At 44.3% G+C, this 13,084-nt stretch overlaps 1 protein-coding gene across 2 annotated transcripts in view; it reads right to left on the reverse strand.

Annotated features, from left to right (window-relative positions):
- The window catches only part of taok2a (TAO kinase 2a), a 31,916-nt gene extending 20,956 nt beyond the window's left edge, over positions 1 to 10,960 (reverse strand). For both annotated transcript variants that reach the window (XM_021624408.3, XM_021624407.3), the window contains exons 1-12: positions 10,112 to 10,960; positions 5,736 to 5,876; positions 5,465 to 5,536; positions 5,152 to 5,253; positions 5,030 to 5,075; positions 4,778 to 4,874; positions 2,974 to 3,087; positions 2,729 to 2,820; positions 2,278 to 2,371; positions 1,967 to 2,048; positions 1,680 to 1,847; positions 228 to 434 (exon numbers count right to left, since the gene is read on the reverse strand). In XM_021624408.3, the coding sequence (XP_021480083.3) occupies positions 228 to 434; positions 1,680 to 1,847; positions 1,967 to 2,048; positions 2,278 to 2,371; positions 2,729 to 2,820; positions 2,974 to 3,087; positions 4,778 to 4,874; positions 5,030 to 5,075; positions 5,152 to 5,253; positions 5,465 to 5,536; positions 5,736 to 5,867 (1,206 nt within the window). In that variant the 5' untranslated portion in view covers positions 5,868 to 5,876; positions 10,112 to 10,960. The remainder of the gene's footprint in view (positions 1 to 227; positions 435 to 1,679; positions 1,848 to 1,966; positions 2,049 to 2,277; positions 2,372 to 2,728; positions 2,821 to 2,973; positions 3,088 to 4,777; positions 4,875 to 5,029; positions 5,076 to 5,151; positions 5,254 to 5,464; positions 5,537 to 5,735; positions 5,877 to 10,111) is intronic.
- Between the last annotated feature and the right edge of the window lie 2,124 nt (positions 10,961 to 13,084).

A 13,084-nucleotide genomic window follows, 5' to 3' on the forward strand; every position in this document is an offset into this window, starting at 1 on the left:
TCAGACTAACAGTAGGGCGGTGTATAATGAGGAGACTGCTCTCTCAGACTTACAGTAGGGCGGTGTATAATGGAGGAGACTGCTCTCTCAGACTTACAGTAGGGCGGTGTATAATGGAGGAGACTGCTCTCAGACTTACAGTAGGGCGGTGTATAATGGAGGAGACTGCTCTCTCAGACTTACAGTAGGGCAGTGTATAATGGAGGAGACTGCTCTCTCAGACTTACAGTAGGGCGGTGTATAATGGAGGAGTTGGAGGTGACCGTGTGCTCTCCCTCGGTCATCATGGCCATCTCGTTGCTGTCGTCGGAGCCGTCCGCCAGGCTGTTGACCGAGGAGCTCTGGGAGCTGGCGGAGATGGACATACTGGGCACAGACTGGGAACTCTCCATGCTGCCCACAGTGCCCGTGCGCAGCAGGTACTGCTCCACCTCCTGGGCGAGAGGGAGGGGGAAGGAGAGAGGGGAAGAAAAAAAAGAGACATTATAGAGACAGAAAGTTAACATAAGATACAATGCCTTCAGAAAGTATTCACGCCTAGACTTTTACCAAATGTTGTGTTAAAGCCTGCATTTAAAATGGATTACATTGAGACTGTCACTGGCCTACACACAATACCCCGTAATTTTTACAAATGAATTAAAAATGAAATATCTTGAGTCAATAAGTACTCAACCCCTTTGTCATGGCAAGCCTAAATACATTCAGAACAAATGTGCTTAACAAGTCATAAGTTGCATGGACTCACTGTGTGCAATAATGTTTAACATTATTTTTGAATAACTACCTCATCTCTGTACACACATACAATTAATGAGGTCCCTCAGTCGAGCTGTGAATTTCAAACAGATTCAACCACCAATACCAAGGAGGTTTTCCAATACTTTGCAAAGAAGGGAACCTATTGGTAGATGGGTAAACTTTTTTTTTTTAAAAGCAGACACTGAATATCCCTTTGAGCACAGTGAAGCTATTAATTACACTTTGGACGGTGTATCAATACACCCAGTCACTACAAAGATACAGGCATCTTTCCTAGCTCAGTTGACAGAAGAGGGAAAATAATATTAATATATAATATTCAGGGATTTCACCATGAGGCCAATGGTGACTTTAAAACAGTTACAGAGTTTAATGGCTGTGATAGGAGACAACTGAGGATGGTTACTCCACAATACTAACCTAATTGACAAGAGTGAGAAGGAAGCCTGTACATAATACAATATTCAAAGACGTACATCCTGTTTGCAATAAGGCACTAAAGTCAAAGTCATAAATTCCAACTTTATGTCCGGCATACAGTGTTATGTTTGGGGTAAATCAAACAACACATCACTGAGTACCACTTCATATTTTCAAGCTCTGAGATTTACCCAGAAGGACTCATAGCTGTAATCGCTGCCAAAGGTGAATCTAACATGTGAATATATTTCTAAAAACATGTCTTCACTTTGTCATTATGTGTAGATTGGGGGAGAAAATCCCCAATCCATTTTGAATTCAGGCTGTAACAACAAAATGTGGAATAAGTCGAGTGGTATGAATAATTTTTGAAGGTGCTGTAAGTGAACGACACAGATCTGCCCTAACAAGTGTGCCCCGTACCACCACCTCCCCACCATACAACCAGAGGAGGTCCATTATGGGCCTTATTAACATGCAGGGGGGGGAGCTCCTACCTCCTCCTCCTCGCCTCCCTCTGGGGTGGGTCCGTTGTGGGCTTCGTGGAAGAGGATCTTCTTCATCTTCCTGTACTGAAGGTTGTCCAGCTCCCGCACTGCGTCCTTGGTCCTCGCTATCAGGTCCATCACCGCCGTCAGGGGACGCTCACGACACAGAAACCGGTGCTACCGACAGGGGAAGGAGGGGAAGAAAGGAGGCGGGGAAGAGGGAGTGCAACGAGTTAGAGAGAGAAATTGGGGAAGAGAGGAGGAACGAGGAAGAGGTGTGTGAGCTGCACTCTTACATTGAGCAACACATCAGAGATAGGCCTGTCCTGGGGAATCTTCTGTAGACAGGAGTCCACAAAGTTACGGAAATAATCAGACCTGCGGCGCAAGAGAGAAGAGAGTTGCGTCAGAGAGGAGACAGAGAAAGAGAGAGAGCTGATGAGTGAGCAAAAGAGAGCGTTAAGAGACAACGAGACAGTGATGTACAGGCGAGATCATGAAAAAAGGAGTTCAAGAGTTAAGCAAGAGGGGGGGGTTAGGTGAATGACAGACAGATAAGTGAGTGGAGAGTTGTGCATGAGGGAGAAAGAGGGAGAGTGATGCTCACCAGTGATTGGACGCTAGGATGGGGCTCTCGTTCTGCGCGATGTGGTATAAGGCACTCATAGCATTCATATTGAACAGAGGAGGCTTCCTCTCCGCTAAAGGGAGAAAAGGAAGAGCGAGAGAAGGGTACAAAAAGAAGAGAAGCGAGAGATCAATCGAGAGAAGGTAAAGGAGATGGAGAGAAAGTGACCAAGTGAGAGAGAAGGGAGAGCGAGGACGTGTTCACTAGCAGCGAAAGCAGCTTAACGCTGAGTCTCTTAAATCCCAGTTACAATGCCGGAGCAAACAGACCACAGACTATTACCAACTCCCAGGGGTTAGGGGTTTTGGTCAGACCACTCAGACAGTGAGGGCCTGGGGTTAAGACGCCTTCATATTTCCTATATTATACTACATTGTTAGTTTTAACTTCTGAAATCTCTCTCTTTCTTGATGTGGTGTGCGATGCCTACCCAACTCTATACAGGTGATGCCCAGAGACCAGACGTCCACCTTGCCGTCGTACTGACCCTCGTCCATCGCTAGGATCACTTCCGGAGCCATCCTGGAAAAAGAGTGAACCCTCCCTTTATAAATCAGCCACTGGTGTGTAGGGCAGGGGGTGGGGGGAGGATTTGTAGATTCACAGGAGAGGACCAGCAGTACTTTGGCCTTCAAGGAATTTAATAGTCCACAGCTTGCATTTCTAGCTCCTCACCAGTAGGGGGTTCCTACAAAGGAGTTGGCGGGGGCAACAATGGAGGCAGAGCCAAAGTCTCCCAGCTTCACCTGGCCCGGCTCTGTCAGGAGGATGTTCCCTGCCTTCACATCCCTGAGAGGAGAGAAGCAATGTTAACATGACAAAAACAATGTTGACACAATGTGACAAAAACAATGTTGACACAACAGTAACAATGTTAACGTTGACAGCGCAGAGATAACGACGTTGAACGTATTAATTTAACCCAGGGGTGGGCAAATGTTTTGGCTGGAGGGCCACAGCAGGATTTTTTAAATTTAACGGAGGGCCGCACAGATTTTTGGGGGGGATGACAGGTATGCCAAAATCAATTTGCGGGCCAAAAAATGAGCAGTTTAAAAAAATATATATATATCAAATCAAATTTATTGGTCACATACACATGGTTAGCAGATGTTAATGCGAGTGTAGCGAAATGCTTGTGCTTCTAGTTCCGACAATGCAGTAACAACCAGAGTAATCTAACCTAACAATTTCACAACAACTACCTTATAGATACAGTGCCTTGCGAAAGTATTTGGCCCCCTTGAACTTTGCGACCTTTTGCCACATTTCAGGCTTCAAACATAAAGATATAAATGTCGTTCCACTTCATGATTGTGTCCCACTTGTTGTTGATTCTTCACAAAAAAATACAGTTTTATATCTTTATGTTTGAAGCCTGAAATGTGGCAAAAGTTCAAGGGGGCCGAATACTTTCGCAAGGCACTGTATATGAATGAGTGATGGTACAGAACGGCATAGGCAAGATGCAGTAGATTACCAACTCCCAGGGGTTGGTAATCTATATATACACACCCATTATAATTTCTGCATACTTTCCATACGATTGTAGACGTTCAAGAGTGGCCTGGAGAGTTTCCTTAACCCATGATCCTTTTCACTGTGACCGCGGAAACCTCAGAACAAAGTTGACTACAAATACAAAAGGTGCCCATGTCTTTGCAATTGACCCAAACAAGCGACGTATAAAAAAAAACCCGCTTTAAAATAAAAACCGAGACGACTGCACAGATATAAAACTGTAAACTATAGGCCTATTTCAATCTTATTAAAATACATTTCATATTCAATCAATTGGGGTTTATTTTGCTACTTGTAGGCTACTGTCTACAACTTGTATCAACATATTGCATGATGAGGAGCCTAACATGTGAGCAATGTGCCAAATCTGTGATTAATTGCATTTTTTATTGGGGAAACACTAGAGTAAGCTGCCTCGATATCTGCAGCCGTGGGTGGTAGTATCTCCCTCTCGCTCTTTCTCTGATTGCGTCAGTATTGCAAAAATAGTTAGAACGTTGCGGACATATTTGAATGGGGGAAAGCTGATCCGAGAGCAGCGATCCTATCAGTGACGACACATGCTCCGACGACACACGTTTGTAGTGCCGTTTCGGAAAACTCGTGTTCCATCTTCGGCCATTGTAGGAAAGAGCCATCGTTAAAAACACTAGTTCCATCGCTATCGGGGAAAATGGGCCCTGGCTATTAAGGCCACAATGGAATGATTATTGAAACGGCACTGAGTAAAATCCCTGAGACGTTACGGAGGTATTGTAGAACCAATGACGACGGACTAGACTGAGAGACGCAGCATTGAAAACAGAACTGGAATCGGCCAGAAATCGTTCTAAGACACTGCACAGTGACAGGATATGGACAACGCAGTAGAATGGACCGAGAGGTTGCAGTAGTAGTTTGACTACGTCGCTTTGGATAAAAGAGTCTGCTAAAATGGCATATATTTTTATTATATTACCTGTGGATCATGTTGTGGGAGTGAAGATAGGCCAAGCCCAGCAGTGCACCATGGGTAATAGCAGCTATTTCCACCTCCTGTAGTGGCTTCTTGTGAACTACAGAGAGGGACAGAGAGACAGAAAAAGAGAGAAAAGGAGAAAAAAGAAAGAGCAAGAGAGAGTCTAGTTATACAGAGCTTCAAAAACATGCTAAATGCCCTTAAAAACATGCCTCAAAACAATCTCTGCAGTTGTTTCCGTGGTGCACTAACCTTCCAGAAGATCGGAGGCGGAGCCTAAACAGTACTCCATCACCAGCTGAGGGAGAGAGGGGGGCAGATTATTAGTAGACACTCAAATCTTGTAACTAGGGGCACACACTGCTAATACTGACCCATGCTGTGTGTTCTCTGAGGTAGCATCCTCTGTACTCGATGGTGTTGGGATGACGGAGCTTCTGGAGGAACTTCACCTCCTTGATGATATCCTGCCATTTCTGAGGAGAACGAGTGACAGCAGGGGTTAATACCAAACATCGGGCCACAGGGAATCATAGACTAAAAGTCGATGGTTCAGGGACAAGTCTAAGCCATTCTTAAATAGCCTATGTAAGGGTTCTGACTCTGGTCCTGAGTGTGCAGGCTTTTGTTCCAGCCAAGCACTAACACATCCGTTTCTATTTGTCAACTTAACACATGTTCCCTCACCTCGTTGGACTGCTTGCCAGTGTAGGACATCTTCTTGATGGCCACCACCTCGTTGTTGCGCACATCTCGGGCCTGTCGGACACAGCATCGAGAAAGACAGTCACGCACACACACTCCTTTCAAACCTTCAAATACTGAAAAAAACAAGAGGTTCTGGCTCATACAAACTTTCAAAACACCTTGTCACACACGTTGACAAGGAGAGCTAACACACACACACACTTTCTTAATCAAAACTCTCCCCTCCCCCTAATATAAATGGTTCCCTTACGAAGTAGACGGCCCCGAAGCTGCCATGGCCGATCTCTCGGAGGTCAGCGAAAAGCTTCTCGGGGTCATCTCTGTAGAAGAGCTCAGCCACATCCGGGTCCTTTAGATTGCCCGCCCGCACACTCGAGGGCATAGCCAGGGCCTGGTCGACAGAGGGAGAAAATTAGGAGGGAAAGAGAGAGGGGACAAGGGAGATCGAGGTAGAGGAAACAGAGAGAGAAAGGGTGTGGAGAAGAGTGGATAGAGAAGAGAAAGGTGGAAAAAAGAAAGTGAGAGGGACAGAACAGAGATTAGAAGGGTAGGGGAAGAGGTAGAGAGAGCCTAGGGGAATAGGGGAATAGAGAGAGTAGGTGAATAGAGGAAGAGGTAGAGAGAGCGCCTAGGGGAATAGAGGAAGAGGTAGAGAGAGAGAGAGCGCCTAGGGGAATAGACGAAGAGGTAGAGAGAGAGCGTGGGTGAATAGAGGAAGAGGTAGAGAGAGAGAGTAGGAGAAAAGAGGTAGAGTGCAGGGGAATAGAGAAGAGGTAGAGAGTAGGGCTGCTCTACCTATCTCTCTGATTTGGTCCTGCCGTACATACCTACACGTATGCTACGGGCACAAGACGCAGGCCTCCTAATTGTCCCTAGAATTTCTAAGCAAACAGCTGGAGGCAGGGCTTTCTCCTATAGAGCTCAATTTTTATGGAATGGTCTGCCTACCCATGTGAGAGACGCAGACTCAGTCTCAACCTTTAAGTCTTTACTGAAGACTCATCTCTTCAGTGGGTCATATGATTGAGTGTAGTCTGGCCCAGGAATGTGAAGGTGAACGGAAAGGCTCTAGAGCAACAAACCGCCCTTGATGTCTCTGCCTGGCCGGTTCCCCTCTCTCCACTGGGATTCTCTGCCTATAACCCTATTACAGGGACTGAGTCACTGGCTTACTGGTGCCATCCCTAGGAGGGGTGCGTCACTTAAGTGGATTGAGTCACTGACGTGGTCATCCTGTCTGGGTTGGCGCCTCCCCTTGGGTTGAGTCGTGGCGGAGATCTTTCTGGGCTATACTCGGCCTTGTCTCAGGATGGTAAGTTGGTGGTTGAAGATATCCCTCTAGTGGTGTGGGGGCTGTGCTTTGGCAAAGTTGGTGGGGTTATATCCTGCCTGTTTGGCCCTGTCCGGGGGTATCATCAGATGGGGCCACAGTGTCTCCTAACCCCTCCTGTCTCAGCCTCCAGTATTTATGCTACAGTAGTTTATGTGTCGGGGGGGCTAGGGTCAGTCTGTTATATCTGGAGTATTTCTCCTGTCTTATCCAGTGTCCTGTGTGAATTTAAGTATGCTCGCTCTAATTCCCTCTCTCTCTCTCCCGGAGGACCTGAGCCCTAGGACCATGCCTCAGGACTACCTGGCATGATGACACCTTGCTGTCCCCAGTCCACCTGGCCATGCTGCTGCTCCAGTTTCAACTGTTCTGCCTGCGGCTATGGAACCCTGACCTGTTCACCGGACGTGCTACCTGTCCCAAACCTGCTGTTTTCAACTCTCTAGAGACAGCATGAAAAGCCAAATGACATTTACTCCTGAGGTGCTGACTTGTTGCACCCTCAACAACTACTGTGATTATTATTATTTGACCATGCTGGTCATTTATGGACATTTGAACATCTTGGCCATGTTCTGTTATGATCACCACTCGGCACAGCCAGAAGAGGACTGACCACCCCTCATAGCTTGGTTCCTCTCTAGGTTTCTTCCTAGGTTTTGGCCTTCCTAGGGAGTTTTTCCTAGCCACCGTGCTTCTACACCTGCAGGGCAAAGATCCAAAACACACCTCCAGGCTGTGTAAGGGTTATTTGACCTAGAAGGAGAGTGATGGAGTGCTGCATCAGATGACCTGTCCTCCACAATCACCTGACCTCAACCCAATTGAGATGGTTTGGGATGAGTTGGACCACAGAGTGAAGGAAAAGCAGCCAACAAGTGCTCAGCATATGTGGGAACTCCTTCAAGACCGTTGGAAAATAATTCCAAGTGAAGCTGGTTGAGAGAATGCCAAGAGTGTGCGAAGGCAAATAGTGAATACTTTGAATAATGTAAAATATATTTTGATTTGTTTAACACTTTTGTGGTTACTACATGATTCCATATGTGTTATTTAATAGTGTTGATGTCTTCATTATTATTCTACAATGTAGAAAATAGTAAAAATAAAGAAACTATTGAATGAGTAGGTGTGTCCAAACATTTTTGACTGGTACTGTATATTTTTAAAACAAATAAAAATAGTTTGCCAACCATGTTTGTAAGCTTATCCAGTGATGAAGACATGGATGTCTCATGGTATGGTGGAGTATGCAAAATGGGTTAACTCTGAGCACCTTTATCTCCTGAATGTTTTGGCATTCAGGTCCAAAAAGACACTTTCTGACCAAGTCTTCCACGGGCAAACATGTTTGGTTTAAATCAAAAGGGATACTGTCAAAAAGTGATTGAATTCAAGTGGATTTACCCAACACCTATATTTCCCATTAATTCAAGATTGATGTCTGGCCTGTAGATATCTAATAGTTTGCAAATAGGCTACATCATATGGTGTGGAATATCATGACATGCAGCCTAACCACCTGACAAATGTAGATTTTGGTGGTGAACTATCCTGTTAAAAACAGCCAAGTCCCTATTCAAACACAATTCAAATGCTTCCTCCTTCCTGCCTCGAAATAGTCACTGATCTCACATGGTTGTACAGGTGCAAGCATGGCCTTCCATCATGATGAGTTCTCCAGTCAAGTCATGCAAGATCAGTGATGAGCCTATTTCAAGGAATAAAGGAAGTAAGGATGCCTAGACTTTGAGAGTGTGACCGCTGGAGAGGAACTAGCAGAGCTAACGTAACCAACTCCAGTGATTCAGTCTGGAGTGAATGCATCAAGACGTCGCCTTAGGGCCCCCACTGGGCTTTGGATGCTCTCTTTAAATCAAGCCTTTCAAATAAAGTGTGCGCAAGACAAGTGTTTGTGTTAGCGTGCAAGAGTGTGTGTAGGGGTGTGTGTGTAAAGGACATGCCATGTCTGTACATTATATAGACTTCATGGTCTTTATAGAAATCCAGTGAACCAAACCCACAACTTTAGGGTCAAATATTCAATATGCTCTGTTACACAATAATAGTCTTGGTGCTCAATTCAAGACTCATGTTAACACAGAAGACCTACAGCTTGATCTAGTTAACTGCAATGTCATCAGTGGCTGCACTGAGCATATCACCGGTAGGTGTTGTCAAGCAATAAACACTAGGGAGTTATTGCAGCTGATGTGAATTGATGGCCTATATTGTTGGTTTGAAATTGATCCAATTCTCCAATGTTACACTATTTTCCATTCCCTATTTTTCCCCGTTTTGTTCCAGTACGTATTCACCCTTTTTGCAGTGTGGTGTGAGTCATAGTAAAGTAGGTAGCTAGTAGCTGAACTGTGGGTAAATGATCGTGGGGGACAGTGCATTCAACTAAGGGCACAAATATTCAACTAAGGGCACTAACAGCACAAACATTTATTTGTATTTATTTAACCTTCCTAAGAACAACTTCTCATTTACAACGACGGCCTAGGAACAGTGGGTTTACATGCCTTGTTCAGGGGCAGAACGACAGATGTTTACCTTGTCAGCTCAGGGAATCGATCTAGCAACCTTTCTGGCCCAATGCTCTAACCACAAGGCTAACTGCCGCCCCAACATGATCTAACTGATTTAGCCATGTAGCAAGACTAATTCTGGAAGAAATTAATTGGGTCATGGAATGCTTGGCTACAATAAAACCAGTGTGTGTCATTCATTTTATTTCTATGTCGTCATGCAATGTAATGGGTCTTGTGTGACAGACAGGGGTACGAACCCGGGTCTCGCCCTAGGTTGAAGGGGATATATTTTCAACTCGGACCTAGGCTAACGTTAGGTCTTGCCTCGCCATGAATGAGTCTCACTCACTTTCAACTTTGTTAACTACACGTTTACAAGTATGTCTTTGCTCAAATTGGGGTTGTCATTGAGATATCTAGCTAGTTATCCACATTAGACTGTCATAGTTATCGATACATATTTGCATACATGTTCAGGCATGTCAATGTCAGCTGAGTTTAGCATGATGGCTAATTAGCTATCAATGGATGTATGCAAACACCATACCGTCGTTAGTTGAGTAAGCTAGTTAGCTATGCCTTGCCAGCAATGCCAATTAGCTGGTTAGCTCGCCAGTCAATTAATTTCAGCCAATTGATATGTTAACTATTCTGATGCTAAATACACGCTAAGGCCAGAATCGCAAACTGGCTAACTAGCGCTAAGATGGACGGCTAGCTAACTAGCCATCATTGTTGACAATAAATTGCAACACTTACCACGGCTTGTTATGATCCCGCTCTAGCTACAGGGGGAAAAAAACTAGTAACGTTAGTGGTGGTCTCTTCAATGGGGGGGGGGGGTCTCAAATCGACGTACGATGCATTGTCATCGATTTCCTTCTCACATACATCCGACGACGAATTTGATTTGTTCTCAATTTCATAGGCTAGCTATCGGTAGGGCTGAGCAGAAGCTAGCTAGCTTAGCTAGCTGTCTGACTAGCTACTTAATCCGTTCCGAACTGGTGAGCCACTAGCCAGTTAGCTTAGCTGGCTAGCTACTAGCTAACGTTAGCTGTATACGGGGTGCGGCTGGTCTTCTTCCACCTCGCCTGCTCCCCTTCCTTTCATATCGTATTGTATCACTACATCAGTCTTTCCGTCAAGTTCCAAAAATGTCTAATATGCTTCTCCCCCGTCAGTGTTTTTCTGTCTCACACCTTTTTTTTTGTTCAGGAAAAAAAAACAAGATGGCTGTGAGTGGGGCGGGAGCCATGCGGAAACCGGAAGTAACGCGCATGGTTGTCAAATATTTTTATGACTACATCTCATTGTTCTATCTGTGTGGGTGTCTTCTTCTTCTTGTTGTCCGCTTCCGGCACACTAGACGCTGTAATGCATATTGCTGCCTTTCAGGCTGGAGAGTGAAGTATACACTTATCTAAATAGCCTCACACCCGTAGGCGAAGGCAGGTGGACTAACGAAACCACAACTTGCTATTTCGCTGTCTGTCAGTTGTGCCCAAAATAGTTACAAGCAAAAATGTGGTTACACATTACACCCAACTCAGTCAGCTCACCGAAAAATATCCTCAGCATACTGAGGATAGGAGGAGTGGCGTCACTACAGACACCCTGGTTCAGGCAGACAGGCTGTGTCACAACTGGCCGTGATTGGGAGTCCCGAAGGGAAGCGCACAATTGGCCCAGCGTCATTGTAAATAAGAATTTAACGTGCCAAAAGTAAACTGCCTGTTTGTTGCTCAGGCCGTGAAGCCAGTAAGAATTCATTTAATTCTACAGTATTTAAATTAAATATTTCAAGGACAAAATTACATGTATTTAAGTATGTCTTTGTTGTAGTGGGAATAGTAACAGTTGTACTAAATTATACTTTAAGGAAAATGTTTATATATTTTCTAATATTTGGTTTTAGCTCATGATTTAAAAGCATGCACTTAGGTGTCTAATAGAATAAAAACAAACATACATTTCATAAATATAGTAATAGTTTCCAAAATATTTTTTACAACCATGGGGGAGTTCCAAGACAGAGTCGAGATGGCTTCAAAACAGCTCCCCCAGTCAGTCAGTCATCTAGTGTATACCGTTGACTTTATCCACATTTTGTTACGTTACAGTCTTATTCTAAAATTGTTTTGTTTTTTTTACATTTAAAAACTCAGCAATCTACACATAATACCCCATAATGACAAAGCGAAAACAGATTTTTAGAAATTTTTGCTAATTAAAAAAAAAAATATATATATATATATATATATATATTTACAGTATTTAGACCCTCAAAACTGAGCTCCGGTGCATCCTGTTTCCATTGATCATCCTTGATCCAGACTCCTTGACTATTTACATTTTTTTGTTAGGTTACAACCTTAATCTAAAATGTAATAAATCGTTTTTTTCCCTCATCAATCTATACACAATACCCCATAATGACAAACCAAAAACAGGTTTAGACATTTTGGTTGATTTATATAAAAAATATGGAAATATGACATTTACATAAGTACTCAGACCCTTTACTCAGTACTTTGTTGAAGCACCTTTGGCAGCGATTATAGTCTCAGACTTCTTGGGTATGACGCTTCAAGGGAATAACGCTAAAAGCTTGGCACACCTGTATTTGGAGAGTTTCTCCCCTCAAGCTCTGTCAGGTTGGATGGGGAGAATTGCTGGACAGTGATTTTCAGGTCTCTCCAGAGATGTTTGATCGTGTTCAAGTCCAGGCTCTGGCTGGGCCAGTCAAGGACATTCAGAGACTTGTCCCGAAGCCGCTCCTGCTTTGTCTTGACTGTGTGTTTAGGGTCGTTGTCCTGTTGGAAGGCGAACCTTCGCCCCAGGTCCTGCGCAGGTTTTCATCAAGGATGAAGCTGAAATAAATCCCACAGCATGATGCTGCCACTACCATGCTTCACCGTAGGGATGGTGCCAGATTTTCTCCAGATGTGACGCTTTGCATTCAGGACAAAGAGTTCAATCTTGGTTTTGTCAGACCAGAGAATCTTGTTTCTCATCGTCTGAGAGACTATAGGTGCCTTTTGGCAAACTCCAAGTGGGCTGTCATGTGCCTTTTACTGAGGACTGGCTTCCGCCTGGCCACTACACCATAAAGGCCTGATTGGTGAAGTACTGCAGAGATAGTTGTCCTTCTGGAAGGTTCTCCCATCTCCACAGAGGAACTCTAAAGCTTTCTCAGAGTAACCATCGGGTTCTTGGTCACCTCCCTGACTAAGTCCCTTCTCCCACAATTGTTCAGTTTAGCCGGGCGGCCAGCTCTAGGAAGAGTCTTGGTGGTTCCAAACTTCTTCCATCGAAGAATGATAGATGGCACTGTATTCTTGGGGACCTTCAATGCTGCATAATTTTTTTGGTACCCTTCCCCAGATCCTCCCCAGACTCAATCCTGTCTCAGAGCTCTACAGACAATTCCTTCGACCTCATGGCTTGGTTTTGGCACTGACATGCACTTCCAACTGTGGAACCTTATATAGACATGTGTGTGCCTTTCCAAATCATGCTCAATCAATTGAATTCACCGCAGGTGGACTCCAATCAAATTGTAGAAATATCTCAAGAATGATCAATGGAAACAGGATGCAGCTTAGCTCAATTTTGAGTCTCATAGCAAAGGGTCTGACTACTTATGTAAATAAGGTAGTTCTGTCTTTTTATTGGTATAAATTAGCTAAAAAATAATAAAAACCCGTTTTTGCTTTAACATTATGGGGT

The sequence above is a fragment of the Oncorhynchus mykiss genome, chromosome 12 (genome assembly GCF_057628025.1).
Source record: "Oncorhynchus mykiss isolate SJ-2025 chromosome 12, ASM5762802v1, whole genome shotgun sequence".
Classification (NCBI taxonomy): Eukaryota; Metazoa; Chordata; class Actinopteri; order Salmoniformes; family Salmonidae; genus Oncorhynchus; species Oncorhynchus mykiss.